The sequence below is a fragment of the Euprymna scolopes genome, chromosome 29 (assembly GCF_053919585.1).
Source record: "Euprymna scolopes isolate OS-2025 chromosome 29, ASM5391958v1, whole genome shotgun sequence".
NCBI classification, from domain to species: domain Eukaryota; kingdom Metazoa; phylum Mollusca; class Cephalopoda; order Sepiida; family Sepiolidae; genus Euprymna; species Euprymna scolopes.
In genome coordinates, this window is record NC_136510.1 from 31,000,635 (window position 1) to 31,026,934 (window position 26,300).

Here is a 26,300-nt window from a genome sequence, read left to right on the forward strand (position 1 = left end):
CAAAACCTGTCAAATGAAACACAAACACAGACAAGAGACACACCTTCCACATCCAATGAGATGGAGACGTGAACCAAAAAAAAAAAAAATAAATAAATATAAACTCAAGAAACAGAGAGACCTAAATATATGGACCTCTAAAACACCCCCCCCCCACACACAAAAATCAAACAATAACAACACAACAATGACCGACACAATTATTCAGTGGAACTGCAGAGGCATAAAAGCAAACATAGAAGAACTACACCAACTCTCAGCAAAGTTAAACCCAGCTGTTATTTGTTTACAGGAAACTTTCCTCAAAGACAAACAAAAAATAAACCTAAATAAATACCAACAATTCAACTACATAAAAAATACTGATCTCCGCGCTTCAGGTGGTACTTCCATTTTAGTCTGAAATGATATACCACACAGCCACTTAGAACTTAAAACTAACTTTCAAGCAATAGCAATTAAAGTCACTCTACATAAACAAATCAATATTTGTTCCATCTACATCCCCCCAAACCAAAAACTAAAAGAGAATGAACTCCAAAATATCATAAGGCAACTACCCACACCCTTCATCCTACTTGGAGACTTTAACTCCCACAATCCAATATGGGGTAGCAACGAAACCAACCAGAAAGGCAAACTCCTGGAAAAACTCATTAACAATAATAATTTATGTTTATTCAACAATCAAATCCCAACATACCTATGCCCAACCTCCAGCAAAAATTCAGCAATAGACCTGACCTTATGTGATCCGTCAATTCTAATGGACTTTTCATGGTCAACGTACAATGACACTTGTGGAAGCGACCACTTTCCTATAATACTTGAAAATTTAAAAGTCCCCCTGAAAGAAGAAACTAAAAAATGGAAACTAAAAAAAGCAAACTGGGAAGAATACAAGAAATTATGCTCAAAACACCTCAATACAAATGAAAACGTTCAAAACATTGAAGACTTCACAACAAACTACAATCGCCGAAAAATGTATCCCTTTCAAAGCTACTCCATATAAACGCAACAAACCATGGTACACCAAAGAATGTCAAGAAGCCATCAAACTACGACGCAAAGCCTTAAGAAAATTCCAAACAGAACTTACCAAACACAATTTAATCAACTTTAAATATCATAAAGCAATAGCCCGGAAAACTATTAAAGAAGCTAAAAGAACATCCTGGCAAAAATATGTAAGCGAGTTAAACCTCTCCACAAACCAAAAATCAGTCTGGAACATGCTAAGAAGCATGTCTGGGAAAAAAACAATGAACGCCATTAAACGTTTATCAGTAGACAACACACTAATTACAGAAAAAAACAGATAGCAGACTCACTAGCTAAACAGTTTGCTAAGAAATTAAATCAACCCAAAATTCCAAAAAATAAAGTACAACGCTGAAAAACATAAACTAAACTTATCCTCAGACAACTATGAAACATACAACAAATTAATCTCCCTCGAAGAATCAACTCAATAAAAAAATCCCACAACACAGCAGTTGGCTCCGATAAGATTCACAACAAATTCTTAAAACTACCAGAAGAATCATTAAGTGCCTTCTAAATGTCCTCAACAATATATGGGAAAACAATCTATTCCCAGAAATATGGAAAGAAATGATAATCATCCCAATACCAAAAACTGGAAAAGACTCCTCCAACCCCCAGAATTATAGACCCATCACCTTAACAAGTTGCCTTTGCAAAACCCTGGAATGAATAGCCAACCAAAGATTAATATGGCACCTAGAGATAAACAACCTAATTACAAATATACAAACAGGATTTCGCAAAAAAAGAGGCACAATTGATCAAATAACCAAACTAGAAACCCTTATAAGAGAAGCCTTCATAAAAAAAACAACACATGACAGCTATTTTTTTTCGATATAGAGAAAGCATACAATACCACTTGGAGGTATGGTATCATAAAAGACATCCAAGACTTAGGCATAAGAGGACGATTGGCATTATTCATTAAAAACTTCCTTTGCACAAGAAACTTTAAAGTCAGAATAGGAACAACCTTATCAAACAACCAAAATTTAACAGAAGGCATACCTCAGGGAAGTATCCTATCCACAACGTTATTTGCAATAAAAATCAATAAAATTACCCAAAACCTTACTCCTGCAATTGATAGCGCACTCTACGTCGATGACTTTGTCATCAGCTACAGATCCCACCACATCCATTCCCTGGAAAGGACCTTACAATTAAACTTAAATCGAATCAACAACTGGGCAATAAACAATAGATTCAGCTTCTCTAAATCTAAAACTCAATGTGTTTATTTTTTCCCTATTAGGAAAATACATAATGACCCAGTCCTTAAACTAGAAGGAAATATCATACCTGTAGTCAACCAATACAAATTCCTTGGAGTCATATTTGATAAAAAAACTAAATTTTATACCACACACAAACTATCTAAGACGCAAATGCAATAACACCCTTCAACTCCTCAAAGTGGTTGCCCACACAAAGTGGGGAGCAGATCAACAAACCCTTCATAAAATATACAAATACCTCATCCGCTCCCAATTAGACTACGCTTGCTTTATATACAGAGCAACAAGAAAATTACATTTAAAAAAATTAGACCCAATCCACCACAGAATCATAAGACTGATACTAGGAGCTTTCAGAACATCACCCGTAGAGAGCTTAATTGTAGAGGCAAACGAATATCCACCTCAAATTCGAACTGAAAAACTAGCTCTCCAATATTATCTAAAAATCAAATCGACTCCATCAAACCCAACCTACGAAAACATCTTCAACCTTAAATACAAATACCTATTCGAAAGTAATAAAAAAAACAATAAAACCATTTGGGCTAAGAATGGACTCTATACTCAAAGAAACCGAAATCATCACTACGAACATACATAACTATCTAATTCCAAACATCCTTCCATGGAAAATAAAAATTCCAAACGTAAACCTTAGCCTAAAAGAACTTCAAAAAGCAAAAATACACCCAAGCATATATCAAGAGGAAATTTATAACATTCTCAAAAAATACCCAAAACATCACCTTATATACACTGACTGATCTAAAGACAAAGAAAGAACAGCCTGCGCAGCGGTATCAAACATAAAAACCCTAAAGAAAGCACTACCATCAGAAAGTTCAATATTTTCAGCTTAAGCTTACGCCATAAATCTAGCTCTTGAAATCATCCACAACAGCAGTTACCAAAAATTTATTATACTATCGGACTCACGATCAGTTCTAGAATCACTGAAAAATAAAAGATTGGAAAACCCCCTTATAGTAAAACTCCTATGTAATCTAAACACTATGGCCAACAATAAAGAAATTCTCTTATGTTGGACCCCTGGCCACATAGGTAAAAAAGGTAATGAAAAAGCCGATAGAGCAGCAAAATCTGCTCTCAAACTAATCCCAGATAATATAAAAATACCTTTCACAGACCTGAAGCCTAAAATAAATGAGTTTCTTCAAAATAAATGGCAACAGGAATGGAATCAAAACACCTACAACAAACTATTTCAAATAAAAACCAAAGTAAACGAATACACCCCCACCCTTACAAAATCCAGGAAGGAACAAGTTGTCCTATCCCGCCTTCATATAGGACACACCAATCTCACACACTCCTTTATTCTGAAAAAAGAACTACAACCAAAATGCAACACATGCCAAACACCTTACAGTTATACACATCCTTATAGAATGCAAAGCACTAACCTAAGAACGAACCTCCTCTTCAATGCTAATAATATGAAAAACCTATTCAAATACAACGATGCAGAAAATATCTTTGAATTCCTAAAAAAACTGAAAATATATCAAAAGATTTAAAACAAGAAAACTCCATCCTGACCCTAATCATATGAAAAACACAATATATTTAAATCACCATACTCTCAGATCTTAAAAAAATTGGTCTTTATAAAAAATTCTAAAAAGAACCCTTTATACAACAGTCCTATATATGACCATAAACTATATTCAATGGTGAGGCCCCAGCTTGCGGGCTTTAGGGAGTGTGGAGCCACCCTTTAATTGCCATTGCTCCCAGGTCCACTCTGACCTGGAGTGGTAGTACCTGTTAGGGTCCCAACTATGAGTTAAATAGAAGCCAACACAAAAAACAAAACAAACATACTCTATTAAAAAATGATTCTTCAAAATCACTGGATTCGGCATTAAATAATCTGAAAAGTGTTGATATGCCGTAAAACAAAAAAAAAACAATAAAAATTACTGACAAGACAATGTGACCAAACCAAGATTGAGCTCAATGGAGATTATGATTCTGGCTGCTACTTTTATGGCTTTAGTATATTATCACAGAAATAGCAACAAATAACTTTAAGAATGAATGAAGACAATTCTCGAGGGCCAGCATAAGACAGAACTCATCCCTCCAACATTTACAGTTTACTAATGTCCTCATTCCTTAGTGCAAATGTAGACATGGAATATTACGTCACTCTCAGGTTCACTAACAGATGCACAAATGTAATAATGTACGACTACTCATCTATCTTGAAAGTTTTGAACAAATATCATCAATAAAGTTTGTAACTAAATGTCATTCACACACGGCAAGCAGTTTAAGAGGGGGTGAGTTTAATTCTTGGCCTTACACATTATCTTTGCTTTGCAAAGAATTACACATATAGCTTGATCCCTTCCCATTTGTAAACGTTTTTTTAACAAGTAATAATAATAATAATAAAAAAGAGAAACTTACTTCAAATTCCATGTATTTGTCTTCACCACTCGTTTGGTAGGCCAAGATGATACGTTTAATGTGTTGGGTTTCATCTAGTGACACTTCTAACAAATCACCTTCCATCATTAACTCTTCCAGTTGGAATCTGGCTGAAGCTGACAAATCTAAGACAGGTGATTCCAGTTGTCTTGGGATCAGGGGTGATTTGCGTTGATGCTTCCTTGGTGAAACAGCTTTATAAAAAAAAAAAAAAAAAAAAAAAAAAACATCAAATTATATTTATGAATCAATCAATCTTGGAAGTGGGGTTGGTTTATCTGGTTGTCCTTTTCCTAATTCAAACAATCTAACTCGAGCTCAATGGGTGACCCAAGAACTTTTTTTCCCTAATTCATGTATTTTATTTTTAAGTATGTTTATATAGTTCTACATACAAAATTCACTCTTAAATTAATAATCATTATGAAATTTGGAACTAGGCATATAGAGTCAAAATGTGAACTAGATTTATTTATCTTATTTTTACACTTTCCCTTATATAAAACTAAGGTGTAATGTAATGGATTTTAATCAAAATAAGAATTCTAGACATAAGGTTTAGTATGTTTATATCTTGATTTTCATTTCCATAAGGGGACATGTTTTGCAAAACTGTTTTGAGAATTAGTTTTATTCATTTTGGGATGAGTGTGTGTGTGTGTGTGGGTGTAAGTAAAAAGTTTAAGCTATTGAACTAAGACATTTCAAGATTTAGTCTTCATATATCTTTTTTTTTTTTCTTTTTTTTTTTTTAAAGAATTAAAAACATTATCAAGCCTCCGGGATATATAGTTTAAAGCTACAGTTAAAAACCAAGCTCAATCAATAGTTAAAAATTCAGAGCTTTCATATAGTAATAGCATATATTTAAAAAATTAAAAATATTGATTTGAAATATTTTAACCTTGCTTTGAAAAAATATTTAACTAGTCACTTTTCACATGCAAGCATTTTTAAAAAATCATCTTTATTTGTAAAAATTACATTAAAATAAAGATGTAGAATGCAAATTATTTTCATCAGTATATTAAAATTTTAATCAATATTGTCAAGGAACAGTTCCAAGACTATCGAATAAATCTCAAATTTCATATCAATAAATCTAATCCCAACAAGAACACTAATTTAATGAGAAAATTTCCTTCCAAAATAGTTTAGCGTGTTCACTATTGAATAGTGATAAATTTTCAAAATTGCTTTATACATAAACTACTGTTAAACAATATTTACACACAATATATATTAGCAGGCCCAGTCATAAAATACACTTAAATATATATGATGCAGATGTCATTATTATAGAGCAAATACTCTATTGATTATACTATTGCACTTAATATATAGTACCGATTTCCAGTTTTAAAAAATGACTAGTGTCATCAGCTAAAACAAAATTCAAAATGTTTACGACTTCAGCCTTAATTGTTAACGTCTGACCTAAATTCATTCACATAAAAACTTTTTAAAAAATAACATTTAACCAATAAATGTATATTGGCATATATGCAGAAGAGCACTTTCAGTCAACCTATGCCTGTCAAGTCCCAATTTTTTTTCAATTTTGACCCATTAGCAACTATTTTTACTGACTAAAGACCAAATCGAATTTATTCCACTGGTCCAAATCCCCCATATATCAAATTTCTAATCTGTAGATTAAAAGTTGACTGAAGTTTGGTAAAAAACACTTCTCAGACAGACTGTCACACACACACACACACACACACACACACACACACACACACACACACACACTTGGCTTACACATCACAAAAAACAATGCACTTTTTAAGTTTATTTGCCAGTGTGCTGCTGGCTCTGTGGGTTGAATCTCCTTACATTAGCAGACATGCATCAACAAACATATCCCATCAGAAATCAGACGGGGTAAGCCAGATCGCTTTTGCTATTTTTAAGAGTGTTTTTTTTTTTTATTATTTGCAATACTTATTGGATGAATTCCTGTACAAAACATATCTAAGAACACCGCCAGACATAAATTGTGTGAAATCTGCATAAAATGGGCTCAGCAGTTTCGGAACCCATGAGGAAAAAACTCACACAAAGTGACTTATAGTAGACAGATATATATATATATATATATATTTATATATATATATATACACACACACACTAGCTGTACATATCCAGCATTGCCAGGTAAAAACATTTCTGAGCATAAGGTTTAGTCACATACTATTTAAGATTCACCAAATATCCTAAGTTTTTTTACAATTTTCCAGAAAGTAAAACATATTTTGGATTTTTGAAAGCATAAAAAAATCATCTTCATTAATGAAATCCAAACAGGGAAATAAAATCTCATAACTTAAAGGGAAATTACTCATAGGTTAAATGAAAACACAGCTGATGTTGGTTATACTAATAATTAAAACTAAATTAAATGTTGGAATTTGGTGAAAAAAAAAAAAAAAAAAAAAAAAAAAAAAAGTGTCTGCCAATATGTATAAAACGAAATCCTTTAGAATCCTGTATCAGGCGGACTCAAAATCATTGAAGGATTTTACAGACAGTCTCAATTCTTCCAAGAAACTTCTCTGTTGATAGAAAGAATTTTCATTAGACATATTTGGGGGTACATTTTAACCCCCCCTCACCCCTTTATCCTACTTGTACATATATTTTATCTAATTGTACATAATTATTTACTCTATATTTCCATTCCTAATTTGTTTTTATTTCTCCCTTCGATAGAATTTACATGAATATTCCCTTAGTCTTTTATATGACATTGTTCTATTTTTTGTATTTTATTTTCCAACGATTAACCCCTGATGAGTTGGTTGGTGAAAAGGATCCCTAGGGATTTTCTGATAATTATTTTTTTAAAGAGATTTTCAAGTTTTGTACCATAAAACATATTCAAACATGGTAGTGTTTGAATATATGGTTAAATGGCAGTTTTAGTTGTTTAGAACTGCTTTCAAGCTTCACTGCTCATTCATTTTTCGACCAAATTTCAAACAATAATTACAGTTCATAGATCACCTTCTCAGTTATAGTGTGAAAACAAAATTTTTAATTTTTGTTCAGTAAAACAAAAGTTATGATGAATTTACTGGTGTTCAAAATCATAAATGTAAGGTGAGCGACGTTTTTTTATGACCGGTTTCCATAGCAACTACGTCACTTCAGTGATTAATGTTGCTCTCGCAAAAAGAGAAGTAACAAGTGAAACAGAGAATGAAAGGGAGATAATTGGGGGATTTTATTGAAAGCAAATGAGTACCGTACATTGTTATTACATGTGACTGTTAGTTTATGGGGGCAAAAAAATAAGACCGAAATTAAACAAAGAACAAGTGAATTTACTAGAAGCCTGGAAAATCATGGATTACGATAGAAAAATGTGAGCATGAAAAGTAATATAGTTAAGCTTAAACATGGAAAAGTAAAGGACTAGTTGTTAAAACTGGAAAAGAAAAGGATAAGTTTATAACTTAAAATATTGCAGCATTAGGATTTTTTTTTTTTAAATTCAATTTATAACATTATATAATCAATTCTTAATGCTGCAATATTTTAAGTTATAAATTTATATATTTTACTAGAATATCTTGTCCTTTTCTTTTCCAGTTTTAACAACTAGTCCTTTACTTTTCCATGTTTAAGCTTAACCATATTACTTTTCACGCTTGCATTTTTCTATTGTAACATTATATACACACACACAATCTACTTGAATAGTTCCTTTACAATTTAAACATGACCAAGATCAAAGTGTAGTATCTGTTCTTCAAATGCTGCACTTCCATTTCTTGTTCTCTTTCGGTGGAGGAGTAGTCCTTCACGACAGAGATAATATTTTATTTTTGTACCTTTTCTCCACATTAAAAAACGACCCTGGTGTCTAACTGTCCCGTGGGGAGGCATTGTAAACAGGTACAATTCAAACATGTAATTTTTAATATTTCACCCATTTTTCTTAGACTCTTATTGAGATATACTTATGAACCTGACAAATTTGGCTTGTATCAGAATGCTTCCAATAAGTATCAATTTTGGCTTGAAATTCAAGGTTTTGTTAAAATTTTAATAAATGAAGATATCAAAACGTGTACTTAAATATATTCTTTACTGGTAGGTAGGCATGATGCTGTCTAGAATTGAATGAGAATCAGCAAATGTTCCACCCTTCCGTCCTCTTGTCATCGAAATCACCAATTTTTCAATGAAATAGATAGATTGAATGCTCTAATTGGGTACCCACCCCACCCCTGTGGTGTACAGGTAGGAAGCTTCACATACCTCCCAGCACTGGGCAGTGACAGTCCATAATACATTATAGTCTATATATCTGTAGAGAATCTGCTGATTTTATAAAATTATTTCTGTATAAATAATGGCTTGAATTAAATTTTCAAATGCAAAAATCAAGTATCATGGTTCAATTGTGCTCTAAAAAGAAATATTCATTTTGAACATACTCCTGCCTGAGAAAAGAATTTATAATTGATTTTATAGGGCCTTACTGTTTGTGCAGTGATAAAACTTCTCAAATGTATGTGATGTTAGGGTATATAAAAGTATTAATCTTGGTCAAAATCAGACTTTCTTTAATCAGATTATTTCAATTGTTGATACTTATTGGAAGCATTCCGATACAAAACCTACATAAGAACACTCCCAGACACATCAAGTATCATGCGAAATTAAAAAAAAAAATTGGCCAAGCTATTTTGAAATCCTTATGAAACAAACGCATACAAAGTTCTTTTTATATAATAGTAGAGATACAAATCAGACGGTAGGATTCATCAAAATTGTCCAAATCTGCACATAACTCGAGTAACTTTTTCTGATTATTTTAAACTTTCTCACTGTATACTGTTTAACGCCTGCTTTTATTCTATGTCTATCATGACTTTAGCTTCCAATATTGATAGTTACAAAAAAAAAAAAAAAAAAAATTTGAATAATCTATTATAAACAAAAAACACCACAAAGAAAGAAGACTAGATAGAACAGAAAGATACTAAGTCAGAGTTTGTCCTTATTTTTTTTTTAACTGGTTTTGCAAACTCATTTTCCCCGATTTAATAAATTTACCACAAGCTAAACAGCCCACAATTTTTTAAAGTATTGATATCAATCGACTAAACAGTAAGGACTGATCCTGAATAAAAACCATTATTGAACAAATAAAAATATTTTAGTCAACACAATGTAGGTTGTTACATAGAAATGCCAATGATACAAATGTAATCAAATGAAACCTAATTAAAAGTAGGAAAATGCTTTCTATAACTTTGCTAGATGAATGCATACTTCAAATTGACAGAAACTTAAATTAAAAAAAAGATAGAAATGATAGAAAAAATATTTAAGACTCATGGTTATGCTAAATAACCCTCCCACTCCACCCCATAAAACTCTTTAACACAATCTTAGATGTGATATTTTCCATTGATTGGACAGCTTATTTTAATTTCATTTCAAATATTAATTTTTTTATGCTCCAACATCTCTCTCTCTCTCATATATATATATATATATATATATAACTACAATCCTACAGAATATATAAATATACAAATCACATTCTCTGATATTAAAAAAAATATAAATACACATTAACAATCAAACATTTGTAAAGGAGTTGTTTGTTAAATGATTATTTTAGCATATTATAGATGTGTTAAATTGTTAAAAACACACACGTGTGTGTGCTTTAATAAGTTAACACGTCTATAATAATCTAAGTGTGTGTATGTGTGTATATGCAGCAAGTTATGTATACAAGTTTAATTGAGAAGACTTTGAAATTTTCATGTTTCCTAATTTTTTTAACCACCACAGAAAAAATTTGCTTGGGATGTTAAAGTAACTTTAAAACATGAAACAAATATTCTATGTCTAAGTTTTTATTGAGAATATATAATTTTTTGATTGATATCCTTTAATAAAACATTAAAAATTATTCAAATTACAAGCTTAATGAAAATTAGGTGATAAATTGCAAAACATAATTATTTAAATTCATATTTTTAACAATTGTTTCACAACATGCTACAATTAAATGTAATTGCACATGTTGATCTTTAGAAATCACAAAAAAAAAAAAAAAAAAAGAAATGCTACCTCATGCAAAAAGTTAATGGAAAAAAGAAGAAAGCAAACAACGCCTGTACGAGAACCTCTCATCCCCATTCAACAATAGAATGACAAAATTAAATAAAGTCATTATGAATCTATTGGATAGAGCTACGCCTTCAGATATTCATGAGAAAAAAAATAAAAGTAAAATTAAGTTGAAGTAGCAAATTGTTAATTGAAATTAAGGTAATTATTACAAGATTGTGTAAGGAAATCCCAAAATATATTTTGCAGTGTGTACTTGCATTTAAGTGTAGACTATTGCATGTTGTGAAAAAATAAAGATTGAATTTTGGTCAATGGAACTTAAAAAAAAAAAAAAAAAAAAAAAAAATCTGTATTTATACACATGCATATTAAATTTGTCTTAATTTTTTAATCCCTTTGAAAATTTTTTATTATTTAAGTATGATAAACATGCTCCCTCTGATCGCATATTTTTGCTAGATTGGAAGGATTACATAATTGTGAAAGTCCATACATTTAGTTAAACATTAAAATATTAAACTATATTATTAAAAATATTATAAAACTACTAAAATAGTTCCAACAGTACTGATAATATGAACATTTTAGAAAACCAAATAATGTTATGAAATATTTGATTAAAATGTTTTTTTTTAATGCTACTTTTGAAGGAATACATTATTTTTTAAGAGTTTAAAAAAAATGTTTTTTTTCATTTCATTTTTCTGATGGTATTAACCCTATGGGACCAATCTCTTGTGGAGAGAGAAAATATGTCCGTTTTAAGTGACGTCAGTGTGTGAAGTTTGGCACAAATTTTGAATACGAGTTTGATCACATATTTGAAAACGTTTTCTAAAATGAATTTAAAAAAAAATCTTATTAAAATTTTTTTTTTTTTTTAATTTATACTATTTATCCATTCATATATTTTTATTATCGCCCATGTTTGAAAACATGTAAAATTATAATTATTTTGTTAAGGTTAGGTTATAAGCTCTTTAACTCTAAATAAGTCAGCTGATAATATCCTAAACAGAAGCTGTAAAGGTTTCTGCTTTCTGTTTTAACATCTGCTTTACTTAATATTAATGCAATATTCTCCATTTCTAAAAGTAGCTTAGATCTGATATTTCAAAAGTAGAAAAATTCTGCAATTAAAAAAAAAAAATTGTTGCTGATGAACAAAAGATGTTTAATTTTGGATCATTCTTTAGTACAACATATTGGCTATAAACAAATATTTATAAAAATTTGAAAGTAAAAAATTCATTTTTTCCTTTTAAATTCATTTATTTAATTATCTGGAAACCTGATGCGATTCATTAGTATTTAATATTAACAAATCTAAAACATAAGAGTTTCATTTTATTCATGGAATAGTGACAAAGTAAAACAAAATAAACATTCACTAACAAAAGTTGCAACAAAATCTCTATTAGTATACATTAGGTATCTCCACGGCGGTGTATAAAATGTCAGCATTGTACACATTAATAGCGATGTCATCATTTTGTGTATTAGTGTCAATTTCTATGGATAGGCATTCACGTTAGAATGGTTAATGGAAGTAACGTTTTTTTGCTATAGATAAAACACAATATAAGATTTACCTTTTGTAAAAACAAACAGATTTTTATTAATGAACTACACAGACGAGAGTTAATAAAATAAAATTAATTTTAACGTCTTCTGTTGACACTTATGTATCTAAAGATAATGCTGCTTACAAGCCTTCATACTTTTTTGAAAAACGGCGCAAAACAAAGATCACCCTCCATCAATTTAAATAATAAAATCACAAATTTTTTATTAGGCCGATTTCGGATTTATAATTATTATCTCAAGTCTTATATTCTCTTATATGAATATATTTTTTTATTATTGGAAACCTGTAATAAAAAAAAAAATCTGTTTAAACTTCATATCGCGTAATATTTGAATTTAATATCATTTAAAGCTTTTTAAAAATATTTTTTAGAATTGTTTTTTTGTTGTAATTCAAATAATTATATTAGAAAAAAATTATTAAGCAAGTTTTTTTTTTTACCATAATATTGATTTTATGTCTAATTTTATTTACATCTTTAAGGTAAGTGAAATAAATAACGAGATTTTATATATCTAACTATTTTTTAATTATTTTATCTTTTCAGCTTTAAAAATATTGAAATTTTTATTGACCTACATTTATTTTTAGTTTTCGTAACATGAAATATAAGTGGAGTAGAACACCTAAAAAAATATTTCCTCTAATATATTTAACAAAACCTTTTATTATGCAAGTTTATTTAACAATGAATAAATATTGAAATTTTCAGGAAGATATGACTATTATTTGATTTTTGCTAGATTTTTAAAATCTGGATATGTCTATGGCTTCAAAAACATTACTACATAGGAACATTGTTTTAAAGTGTCAATGTAAACGTTTTTTATCTTGCATTTTCATTATTTTTGTATGGTGTAAAAATTTTTTTTTAAATATTAGTTTATTTGTAGCTCCATTTAAATGGTAAAAAAGTTAGGATGATAAATTAAATTACCATTACATTGTGTTACATAGGGGGGATAAAACGCGTTGGAGGTACCTAGTACATATCAAAACAAAAAGTATTAACTTAGTTATATTACGGTGAAACACTGGTTCTTATCAGATTTCAAATTAAACGTGGTCAGCAATCAAACGAGTGTTCGATCTAAGAGCTCCATTTTTAAAAACAACAAAGTCACCAAGATAACTGAAACAAAAAAAACTCATAAAAAGGTCTACTATTCTCGTCTTTGATGTTATTCTCACATTTTAGTGACCTCTTTCAGGTGCATCTTGTCCAATCTTGTTGAGAATTTATATGGAATTTTGAAAACCTATTTTATCCACATGAGTAGATTGTTTGCAGTCTATCATAGATACATGATCCAACAGATAAACGATCAGTTCTAAGTGACAATCTTCTGGAAGTTAATAGTTCAAGCCTCACTACAGGCTACACTAAGAATAAAATAAAAATTAATTTAAACTTCTATTTGGTAAGGGTTGACAGAACAAGAACAATATACTTAAATAAAATGTCCAAGTCAAATTTCTGTATAGATTTCAGAGTTTAACACAATCAGAGTTTACATTGGCCAAAAACACACTATGATAATAAGATAAAAATATGCCAGTCAGCAGCATTCACTCTAGGCTGGCTGAACCGGTTTCCTTCAAAGGAGGAAGTGTCAAGTGAATATTAAATTTACGAGCAGTTACATGTATATCCTAATTAGAGGAAATTAACGTTAAGTTTTGTTTCTTGACATCCTACAGCACCTAATATTTCCAAATGGTTACCATCTGATACTGCCCAGACTCAACATTAATGATCTAATGAGAACCAGTGTGTTAACATGGTTATGCCAGGTATAAAGATAAAAATAGTCCAAATAATACAAATATCCATCTTCATCTAAACAATTCCCAAACCTTGTTTAGTTATGGAATAATTTCAATAAGAACATGTTATTTAATGAGTTTGGTGGAACATCGAGCATTTTCTTTTTTTTAATGTGAAATACATACTGTGAATTGGTAAATAATAATAAAAAAAAATTTTTTAACAGTGATAATGGACAAAGATTAGTTAAAATGAAAAACAAAAACCAAAAAAACTTACTAAACGTTGACTTTGATGCAGAAGAATAAGCATGTTCCGACGACATTCCTCCATTGTTATTTGTGCTATTAAAACTGTTATTGTTGTTGCCATTCATATTATTATGTCCATTCAACAATAAATCAGTTGAAGAACTCAAAAGCGGTTCTTCCATGCTATGTGGGGAACCTGGAGACAGCTGCATTGACTGACTACTGTCAGTATCTGCAGCAAATGTGCTGCTGAAGTCTTTCTGAGAGCTTGGGATTCCACTAAAAGCACTTTGGGTGACACTTGCTAAATGCCCCTGCAGCTCAGGATTGTTAGCGGCTTTCATCAATTCAGCATTGATTATTTTCTCTGTCTTTTCTCGTGCTGCCTGCTCAACCATTCTCTGATTGAGCAGGCTCAGTTTGGCCAATGCCGATGCCAGTTCTGGAGTGGCGAGGGAGTTGCGTGCCCTGTCCTGCCAGGCCATTGCCCTTTCAGTGAGGCACTGCAAAGCTTCTCCCTCGGGAAGACGCACAGGTAACTTTTGCAATGACACAAGTAACGACAAAATTGTCTCTAGTCTGGGTCGACGAGATCGTAAGCAGAGCGGACAGAGGAATTTCAAATCTCGAGAAGTTTGCATTTGAACACCTGGGCTAACTTTTTTCACATTTGCGGACTTCGGTAAGGGAACACAGGAACCTAAGAAAAAAAAAAAAAAGAAAAAAAAAATGAAAAAGATAAAGTTCAGTTGACATTTCAAAATTAAAATAGTTTCTCCTAGATTTTTTATAACACAAAACGTATCAACACTTTAATGTAAGTAGAAACTGTTTGGGATTAACAGAGGGCTGTGGGGAGTTGAGCAGCACCATGTCCACTCACATTATATTTAACATTCTGCAGGTTAGTACAGTCAGGAAAACAGGAAATGAAGAGAATTCTAAAATACAGCAGTGTTAGGAAAAAACTGCTATTAGAGAAAAAGGCTTTCTGGCATCTAGGGACCTCAACAGTGAAGGGGTAGGATTTTGATAACTGTTAGATGTGAATTCATAATTGTATTCGTGACTGCCTTCACCTCAGTTGAATTGCTTCCTCGTGGGCACCACATCTTAAACCATCAGAACCTACTCATAGTGGTCCTGGACAAGATGACTATCCACTCACAACTGAAAACCAATCACTTGTGATCCAGAGATCATTACATTTGCCATGAAAATCATTCTTTGGAATTTGTTTAAGGAAAAAGAACCAAATACTAAATGAGTGAAAAAAAAAAAAAAATATATTTGATATTAATAAATTAAATTGAATTGAATTGAATTGAATTGACTTTTGAGTTTTTTCTGGAAAAATTATATCTAAAATAAAAAATTAAGTAACTAATACAAAGGATGTACATATTGACAAAAGGCAAGATTTTATGAGATTATATATATACATATATATTTATATTAGTAACCTGGCAAGACCACAAGGGAGATAACCAAAGCAGCAAAACCGACAAACATAGGGGAGACAACCAAAGCTGCACAACTAAAGCTGTTTGCTAGGACATAAATTTGGCCAAATTTTCTTGGTTTGAAAATATAGGTTCGTTTTTACTAATTGCAATAAAATTTTAACCATAGAATATTATTATAATTTCCAAAACGTCTGCAAATTTTCATGTTTCGTCTCATAGAACCAAAAATACGAGCCCAAAATAGGTTCTGGATGATGGGTGATTCCCTTAGTCTGGTACCTTAAGGCAAATGTCACATAGCCCACTACACAATTCAGGTCATTAGCTTTCCAACAAGCCTTCATTTGTTAAATTCTGATCAATAGTTGCCAAAATGTTTTGTGGGTGGAAAAATAAGTTTTCTTAGTTATGCATATGAATTACAAAATACCTGATATATCCCCAAAACATCTGGTTTTGATGAAGGGGACACTAAAACTTGCTGCTATGCTTTCTAACGATCTGGAATAACAGCAAGGAGAGGCTTGATTCCAAACATTTCTCATATTATACCTTCCCTCTTTTGGAAATAGGGTACAATATCTCCAGTATCAAATATTCCTTACACACTGAAATTTACTTATGTATGAAAACTAAAGAGGGGAGATATAACATATGAGAAATATTTGGAATCAAGTCTCCCCTTGCTGTTATTTAAGATCATTTGAAACCATAGCAGAAAGTTTTAGTCTTCCCTCCATCAAGGCCAAAGGTTTGAGGGAAATATATATATATATATATTTGTCAGAAAAAGATTTCTGCCTCAACAGAAAAATGTTCAACCGGAAAATTATTTAACTGAAAAATATTGATTAATATTAAGCTTTAAGAAGAAAGACACTAAAATTTAAATAAGAACATTTCTTTTTCAATTCAATAAGATGTGTTTTATGCACTAATAAAAATGTAATTAGTGTTTTGTTGCACTTTTTAAGATTTTTAAAATTTATAAATTTTACCATTATAAAAAAACGATTATTAATTTTATTTTTTTGACAAAAATGAATTAAATATAAAACAGAGGAAAAATGCAAAATTATCCAATTATATCAATACATTTTAAAAATTTTGTAAGGATAATTGAATTATACCATGGGTTGCTCCTATAACTGAATAAAATTGTTTAAAATTATAACATGCTTTTAAAAAGTTAATTTAAAGATTTATATTTGAATGTGAATTGTCACAGAACACACAAATAATGACCGTCAAACAGAAGTTAACTTGCTTACCATGAAACCAATCTTTACAAAGTTCACACTGTAACATAACAGCTGAAGCTCCTTTTCGGCAGATACAGTATTTTACATCTGCATCCGGATGTCGTGTTTTCTCTATGTTCCTTGTTCTTAGTTCTCTAATCATATCAATTTCTCTCTGTTCAGCTAATTTGAAGGCAGCAACCTATAATTATATGTATTAATTCCACAAGATGAAACTCCAAATAAAAACAATCTGTAAGAGTTTGAGAATCAAAGAAAATATTAGTTTTAACTATACAAATAAAAGGTTATAGAAACTTAAAATGTTTTTTACAATAATAAAAAAGTTTGAATAATAAACATCCGATATAGTCATTCTCGCAATATTTTTCAAACAAAATATATTTTGGATAGCTAATAAAAGCTTTATTTTAATTTTGTTTATTTCACAAAATATCTAGTTGTACAATATGTAGTTTCCATGTTTCAAATTCTATCTTCAAATATTCATTCATTTAAATTTGTTATGACAAGATGTACATTTTTATTACTTCACACCCAGAAGATATTTTAAATGAAACCCAAACACATACTGAGAATAATGAAAATTAAAATGACTCTCCAAATTGGACTCTCACCAGCAGATGAAGTTTTAGGTCATACTCAGGAGAGATTTTATTTAACTCAGATAGAAACTGTGACAGATAATAGTGCTCTGCACCTGAATGGATCAAGAAGTAACTAAGGTATGGCTATTCACTTCAAAATTGGGATCTCACCACCACAAGTTTATTTTAGTAGACTGAACCTAAGAGCTTCATTTATGAGAATGTTAGAATTTAAGATAACAGTCAACATAGTATTTAGTTAAATGTTTGTTTTACATGCTGGCATATGTTGGGCATGTTATATGCTAGAACTTATCTCTGGACAGGTCTTTATTTCTTTCTCAAACACATCCTTACCACTTAGTCGTAGGTGCTATCATAACTGCTCTACATCTAATTACAAAATTTTCAACCATTCATTCAAGATTCGATTCGATTGCTGCAACTTCTGCGCTATAAATGGATACATTTTTGGGTAAGTGTTTTTGGGATTTGGTTTTGTTCTGGATGGCAGCACATTCTACGCTGTCACCTATTTTGGACCCATTCATATAAATATGTAGATGTTCTGAGTAACTTTGTTAGATAGGGAGGATTTCTTTCTGGAAGGTGGCAGAGTCTGTTTTGCTTTTGAGATTGTTAGTTCAAGTAGTAAAGTTGGATGAATTAGAAGCCATGGGGGAATTTCCAAGGAGGTATTAAGTTGGATTAGAAAAGAGTACATTTGGGTTTCAGTGATAAGTTTTCCTATGCGTAAGCTAAAAAATTTAATAGTCTTTGCTTTTTTTTTTGTTTTTGTTTTTAAAGAGACCTTGATTTTGTGGAAACATGACAGGATTGAAAACAAGTTTGGTGTAATACAATATTGCAGGTTTTTGGTGCTATAACGTCAAGAGAATTTCATGAGCCTCTATGTTTAGGCTTCACTAGTGATGTAAGTTATCTCTTATAAAGAACCTAGAACACAGCATTAAATGAAACCTGTAGCATTTCTAATAAGAGAAAAAAAAAAAAAATCTGTATATACAAAAGTTGCAAAAAATTAAATGAAAATCAACTCCAAATCTTAAATTAAATGTCAACTGAGCAGAAATCAAGATTTTAAAGTTATTTGTGCAGTGATATTTTTTATTGTTATAGGAATAATTTATACAAAAATAGGATGAAAAAAAATTTTTTTCCAAATATTTTAAAAACTTTTACTTTTGTATGTGAAACTTACAATGCTTGCTGGATCACGTTGTTCTTCAATCCTGAAATCTAAAATGCTGTTACTGCTTTCACTTTCCTTCCTTTCACGTTCACCTTCTTTTAATTTTTTCTTTTTACTTTTGTTGTTATTATAGATTCCTATGTCAATTCTGGGAGAGAGTACCTAGAGAGAGAGAGAGATTTAAGGAGATGAATAAAATAACACATATGAAATGAATGAATCAAACATTCCCGCTGAGTCAAAATAAAAACAGGCTTATTTTAAAGAACAATTAAAAAACTGACTGAATACAAAGTTTAATAGTAAAATAAACACAGCCAAGTCTAACATATTATTAGTTATATGCTTTTCAAATGTAGAGATATATCTAGTTAGTCAGGGTGAGTCTTGACCTCAAGTTCATTTTGAACTAAATATCTGGGGTTTGATATCAGATTAGTCGTTTTAAATGCATGACATGATCTAAAACTAGATTTTCAGTTGTATGTTAATGAGGAAAAATAATGTACTGATTTTTTTAGGAGCTTTAGATTTCTCGTGCTCCTCTCCAAAATAATCAGAAGTAACTGTTAACTAAGGAAAAATGGATCCAATTATGATCAATAAAATATATCTTGAATAAACATGCTATTCTTCATCTATGCAGAAGCTCAACCTACAAGTAGATTAAGAATTTTATTTTTATAAGTGATGTAAATATATAATCTTATATACATGTATATAAATCTATTTCATTATGAATGTTTTTACATGTAAAAAATTCAAATATTTTAAGTTATATTTCTTCACTTTTTAAAAGAATATTACTGTTCAGCAATAATCATTAAATGTTTTATGCAGAAAAAAATTACAAACAGGATTTTTAAATAATCACAATAATTAGTAAGATAACCATTATAGACTTAAATATAAACTAATTCAACAAAAATTATCTTATTACTTCAAGTAATGTGTAAGTTGAATTTTTCTTGAGGAATGTTCTGGCTGTGCGTTCCCTCCACGACTTTGCCGCTGCTACTTGTGATTCTACTTGTGGTAACAGATCAAGGCGGACAGGAATAGGACGGCCTTTATTCACCAAATTCTCCAGGACATCTAAGTAAGGGTAGAGCTCACAATTTTGCTGGAAAAATGGACAGAAAAGGATGATAAATACATAGAAAAAAGTGATGAATAGGTTTTTTGGTCCCATGGAATTAAATAGTAATGGTTTCCATGAGATGGGCCACAATATCGATTTCTTCACACATTCTGATGTCCTTATCAATATCAAACTTATTTTTAATGACTTCAGAAAAGATTACAACTTGGAGAATAAACTAATTTCTAACGTCACAAAGTTGCAGATACTAGGATCTTATATTAATAATTCATAAGGGTTTTTTTTTGTTATTTTTTAAAGATTTTATTTTAAGAGGATGCATCATTTTTTTTTTTACACACGTAAAAAAAAACTATTTAAGAACTTAATGTACAGTGTCCACAAAGTCTTTAAACAATTGAATAAATTCTTAAAAATATTTGAACAAGTGCTATCATTTTTTTTTTTTTTTTTACATATTTATCAGTTATTCAAGTTTTTTTGTTCCAGAAATTAATTTCTAATTGAACTAATTGATTTCCAACTATTAGCAGAGATACAAGGATTATACGTAATTGCATTATGTTGGACAGGAACAGAAACGATCAAGTCAAACATTCTTGACAAAAGAAGACAGTAAAGTCTACAGAATAAAAACTTGTCAATTTACTTGATATTATTTAAACATTGGAGATTTCAAACTTTAGTTGTAATAGAAATAAATTTCATAAATTGTCTAAAAACTTTGTGGACATTGTATATCCAGCATCACAATTATGGTAGCATTTTTTTTTTTTTTCATACAAATATTTTTTTGTGTATATCCAATTAACAAAAATGTGATGCATTGTTGATTTAGTTTTCATTGTGGCACAGAATGTTATGAACAAATGAATAATTTTTTTTTTTAATTAGAAACATTAAAACGTATACCTTTTTGAAAATAAAAATGGTTTCTGATTTTCTTATAATAGAAAATTTTTCGTACGATCAAATAATTTTGAAAATATGTGCTCTTGCTTATGTCTGGCAAGGCGTGATCCTCAAATGACATCAAATAAAGCATCATGTCAAAAACTTCATATTCATGCAGAATTGGGATGCCAAATTAATACTTGGTCAATATTTGAAAGGTTATATATGCTTTAAGTTTAATATCTCTTAGAAACACAAATATATTCGTTTCAAAAAGAAGGTACGAAGAATGTTTTGTTCTAGCAAAATTCAGGCTAAAAAGTTTCAAAACCTAGTATTTGAAAATTGCAATTGTGAACAATCTCAACAAAAAACTGAAATAACTGGATGCTATTCCTACTTTACATTCTATCAAATATCTGCTATCAGTTCTAAGTTCACGGAACAGAAAATATTCAATTCTTTGAACAAATCTTTACTAACTAAAAACCCTGTACCCATGTTCCTTTGTTGATTCATCAGGAAAAAAAAAAAAAAAATAATAATCCTCCTGTGGATTAAGTTGAGATGGTTAGTGTGAAATTTTTATGCTACCATAAAATAAAAGATAGACACAAATTGTTTTCACTGAGGGACCAGGTACCTTTCTAACTTGAAATCTAAATGACAACATAGCCTTCTAGAAATCAATCAAAATGGACTTTTTACTGAATCTACATCCATAGAAATTTCAGCAGAAAAATTACCATTTTTAATGACCATAATCGTTGAAGATCCTCAACCTATTCTACATAGAACAAGACTTAAAAAAAACCCAAAATGGTTTGATTTGATAGAGTTTATATATAGATATTTTGAAAAAAAAATTTCTAGAGAAAATTTCAACCATTTTAGTATTGAAAATTAATTCCACTGTAGACACGTTGTGCATTGGGCAGTATTAAAAAACTCTGACAGACTCAAAAGAAAAAGTCTTTCATCTACAAAAATGACTCATCCACAAACGATATAAAAAAGAGAAGTGAATAATAAATGTCTTATTGCAAACAATGAAAATGTGAATAAAGTATTGTGCTAGCTATTCTTATATATATAGGTAGCAAAAACAATTTTTTTTTATCCATAGAGAACCATCAATTTTTCATCCCTACCTCCTTGTTTTTGGTCCGACATTCTTCCTAAAATATAATAAAAACATTTGGATTGAGATAATACAAAAGAAAAATTAAAAAAAATAAATAAAATAAAAACTACATAAAACAAACAAAAATCTATTATGAAGCAAAAATAATAAAAATCTGGTGAATTACTACACAAAAGCAATCAGGTTTCAATCACAGATCTCATCAGATCATAACTGGTCTGATGATATGATTGCAATTGTGTAACAATTCACCATATTATAATAGAGCTCTACTAATGTATTGAGCACTATTGAAAATTAATTCTGTAAAATCCCAAAATATTTCCATATTATTGTGTGTGTGTGTGTGTGTGTGTGTATATATATATATACACACACACACACACACACACTAGTACGCCACCCGAGATTGCATTTGTAAAATATGCTTAAATATATTTTGGTTTATGCCGATTTCATATTTATTAACATGGAATCAATTCTCTATTGATTATTATATTGTACCCAATATATAGTAATGATTTCAAAAGTAAAAAAAAAAAAAAAAAAAAAAAAAAATGAATTCGGTGCCATCAACTAGAATCAAAACTAAAACATAGCTCTCAAGCCTTATTCATTAACTGCTGAGCCACGTCCATACACATAAAAATTAAAAGATAACATAAAATAGTTATAAAAATAACTATAAAATGTATATTTGCATGCATACAGAAGAGCACTTTAACTTACGCCTACCAAGTGCCATTTTTTTACCCCTCAATTTGACCCCTTAGTGTAACAGCGCGGACACATGCATGCAAATGCATACAAAATGATGTCACAGTAAGAAAAAAAAAAAAAGGAAAAACATGGAGTACTGGAGTACACAAGGAGATAACAGTCAAGATCATGTGGGTGACGCATGGTTATAACAATGAAAAAATAAATGTCTTTGTTACAAAGGAAAAGCAAGTTGAAGTTCTTTCTTATTATTGGCTTCCTTTATGATGTAAACTGAGATTACGTGTTGATTCCCAGACGTTACATTAGCAGCTATTTTTACCACCTAAAAAACAAATCAAATTTGTTCCATAGGTTTAAATCTCTCATATATCAAGTTTCAAGCCTGTAAACCAAAAATTGACAAGAGTTTGGTAAAGACTGTTTCTCAGACAAACAAGATCTAATATATATATATATATATATATATATATATATATATATATATATTTATATATATAAATAAATCGCTTGTCTGTGAAACAGGCTTTACTAAACTCTAGATCTTGTTTGAGAAACGTCTCTACCAAATTCCTGTCAATTTGAGAAATTCTGAAAAATTCAGTCTTTTCCCAAATTTCAGTAAACTAAAAATGGAATAAAGATTTATACAAAAAAACTATTCATTCAATATTTGAATATTGGTCAGTTTTTATAAACTTTATAATACTACAAAACTAAGGTAACTTTATATAATAAGAAATTTCCAATGTGAACATAAACCAAAGAAAGTAGTAATGAATTCCGCAAACTATAGTTTCAGTAATAAAATTGCTAGAGCCCAATACCTTACAACGGAAACAAAGATCAAATGAACTATTAAGACTCAAGTAGGAATGACAAAAAAAAACTTTAATAGGAAATTACAATGAATAGAAAAAACAGAACTTGAAACATTTATATTAAACATATAAACCAACACAAAGTGCTAACACTGGCACATATGGAAGACTAACATTTTGAATTTTTCTATATCAATCTAATTAAGAATAAAAGAAAAAAATCTATTTTTATTTTTAAAATTTAAGAAATGTACTTGAGCCCACAGTTCAAAAATAAAACAACTTTTCTAATACTATTATTTTCATATCTATGAAAAACAACTGTCAAGATTTTATAAAATCATTGAATTTGAATTGGAATCTCCAATATTCTTTAAAAGAAAAATCTGCAATTAAAATATTAAGTTTTGAAACTTTTGGAATTCAAATTAATGCGTTAAAAAAACAAAACAAAAAAAAACATGCATAATTTTGTTTATTTTTAATAATTTATCATTTATGATTGTACTTCTATTAGTTTATACTAAAGCTTTTCTTGATCTCAAGCCCCTTAGGAACTTTAAAAAGGTTCTGAATATTTTCTATGTCAGGAAATATTTTTTCTAGAATTATATCTGCCCCTTGAATGGTTGGTCAACATTAGCAACAAAACGTTCCTAAGAGCTGTAAAAAGCAACTCTGGCATGAAAAACTTATTTGTTTTTATTTATAAATTTAAAATAAGAAAGAACAGTGTTAATAAAAAACGTTTCCATTTTTCTATGATCTTTACCATAAATTTTCAAGTGGAATTCTTTTAGTCATAGACATTGAGCAAAAAAAACAAACAAAAAAACATTGATTCACAGATGCCTGTTAATTTATTTTATGATTCTTTAAATTCTTGAGTTATGCTTGAGTTATGCTTTCAATATAAAAATTATGGAGAAACTTCATAGTTGCTGTTGACAAACGGAGTAAACAAAGCTAATTTATTACTCTAAATCTTTTATAAAAATTCTGATCTTCATTCTCCAAACAAAATACGTGGAGTAGACCAAATGAATTACTGGGAGAGGCTGAAAGAGCTGCAACTGTATTCACTACAACGTTGAAGAGAACGATATATCATCACCTATATATGGAAGATCTTGGAAGGAAGGGTCCCAAATACAATAGTTGAAATAACCCACCAGTGGCAAGGGAGGCTGTGCTGTATAAAAACCACACCCGAAACTACAGAGGATCAAGTCCCTCATTCACCACAGCATCACCTACAGTGGCACAAAAACATTCAACTGTATTCCAGCCGCAATAAGAAACATAGGAGAGTGTCCTCTGACACTTTCTACAAACATCTGGACATCTGGCTGGAAAAGATACCTGACCAACCACCAACACCAGGCTACCCTAATCCCAACCTCAATCGTCTAGTGGACTGAACCTCTGTAGGAAGTGGGTAAGCTGGGCGAAGTGGAGCTCCAGCTCAGCGGTGTCAATAACCAACGGAATAACAAACAAACAAACCTTGCGTCTAATAAATGTTAGTTGAAAAATCTTAAAGACAATTTACTAATAAACCAACTTTTATTATTATACCTACACAGTATTGCTCAATATGCACTGAAATCATTTTAGCTTTTGGTTTTTATTTGCACATTTAAAAAATTTATACAGAAAAAGATAATTTTTAGTAGTAAGGGAGACAACACTTTAAATTTAAAATATGAGCTATCCCTCTGTGACAAGTCTTTATTTTTAGGTGATTATTTAAGGTTTCATTATTAGTTGTTCAGGCCGGTTACTTAAGCAATTTTAAAAAAATAAAAGCAACATTTGTTATATTGCCAATAACATGGTATAATAATAACAAGTGAAAATTGCTGAAGTAGAGATTCATTTTATTCATAATCAGTATTTTTTTTATATAAAAAAAAAAAAAAAAATACTTAATTTTTAGGGTTTTACTAAAAATGTACAAGCAAAATTATGCTCAATCAACGCATGACTGACTGCTCCTGTTGGTAATATAGAAACAAAATGTAAAGTTGCAGGAGCCGAATCGGACAATTTAGTCGTGCCGGACTTTAGTCATACAAAAGTGGGGTTTACTAAAATTGTATGACTAAATAATGTATGATTTGGTCCTGCTGCTGATTTGCTATTAAAGCAACTTCAACATGAACAAAGTACTAAGTTTTTCAACGCAAAATATCGTAAAAATCTGTTGTGGTATTATTAAAATAAACAATAAAATGATTTTACTCAAATTTCAATCCAGAGGTTATTTTTTGGCAAATATCTTTTTAGATTCACATAAAAATATTTACAAAAATAAATTAAAAGACAGAGACAATTATGTTATCCAATTCTTTATTCCACTTTTTTTTTCTATTTTTTTTTCTTTTGCATAAGTCTTTGTAAAAAAAAAAAAAAAAAAAAAAAAAGATAAACAAGTTTATTTTTTAGATTAGTCGTGCCTTCATTTTACTAATTATGCATGACTAAAAATTAAACGCAATTCATATACGTTATTAAATCCTAAAAGGCTGAGACAATTATTTAGCACACTGTATTGGAAAAAAGTAATTGTCACAGTCATTAATGGTTTAATCAGTCAAAACAACATCAAAAGTTTCAAGTTTAATT

At 30.0% G+C, this 26,300-nt stretch overlaps 1 protein-coding gene across 5 annotated transcripts in view; it reads right to left on the reverse strand.

Annotated features, from left to right (window-relative positions):
* Positions 1-26,300, reverse strand: part of LOC145252570 (lysine-specific demethylase 5A-like) — a 123,297-nt gene that overhangs the window by 16,093 nt on the left and 80,904 nt on the right. For 3 of the 5 annotated variants that reach the window (XM_080112192.1, XM_080112188.1, XM_080112190.1), the window contains 6 exons: positions 22,139-22,165; positions 19,932-20,114; positions 19,001-19,153; positions 17,201-17,372; positions 14,492-15,163; positions 4,731-4,945 (listed from right to left, as the gene is read on the reverse strand). In XM_080112192.1, the coding sequence (XP_079968318.1) occupies positions 4,731-4,945; positions 14,492-15,163; positions 17,201-17,372; positions 19,001-19,153; positions 19,932-20,114; positions 22,139-22,165 (1,422 nt within the window). The remainder of the gene's footprint in view (positions 1-4,730; positions 4,946-14,491; positions 15,164-17,200; positions 17,373-19,000; positions 19,154-19,931; positions 20,115-22,138; positions 22,166-26,300) is intronic. The other 2 variants (XM_080112189.1, XM_080112191.1) reach the window with 1 other exon arrangement.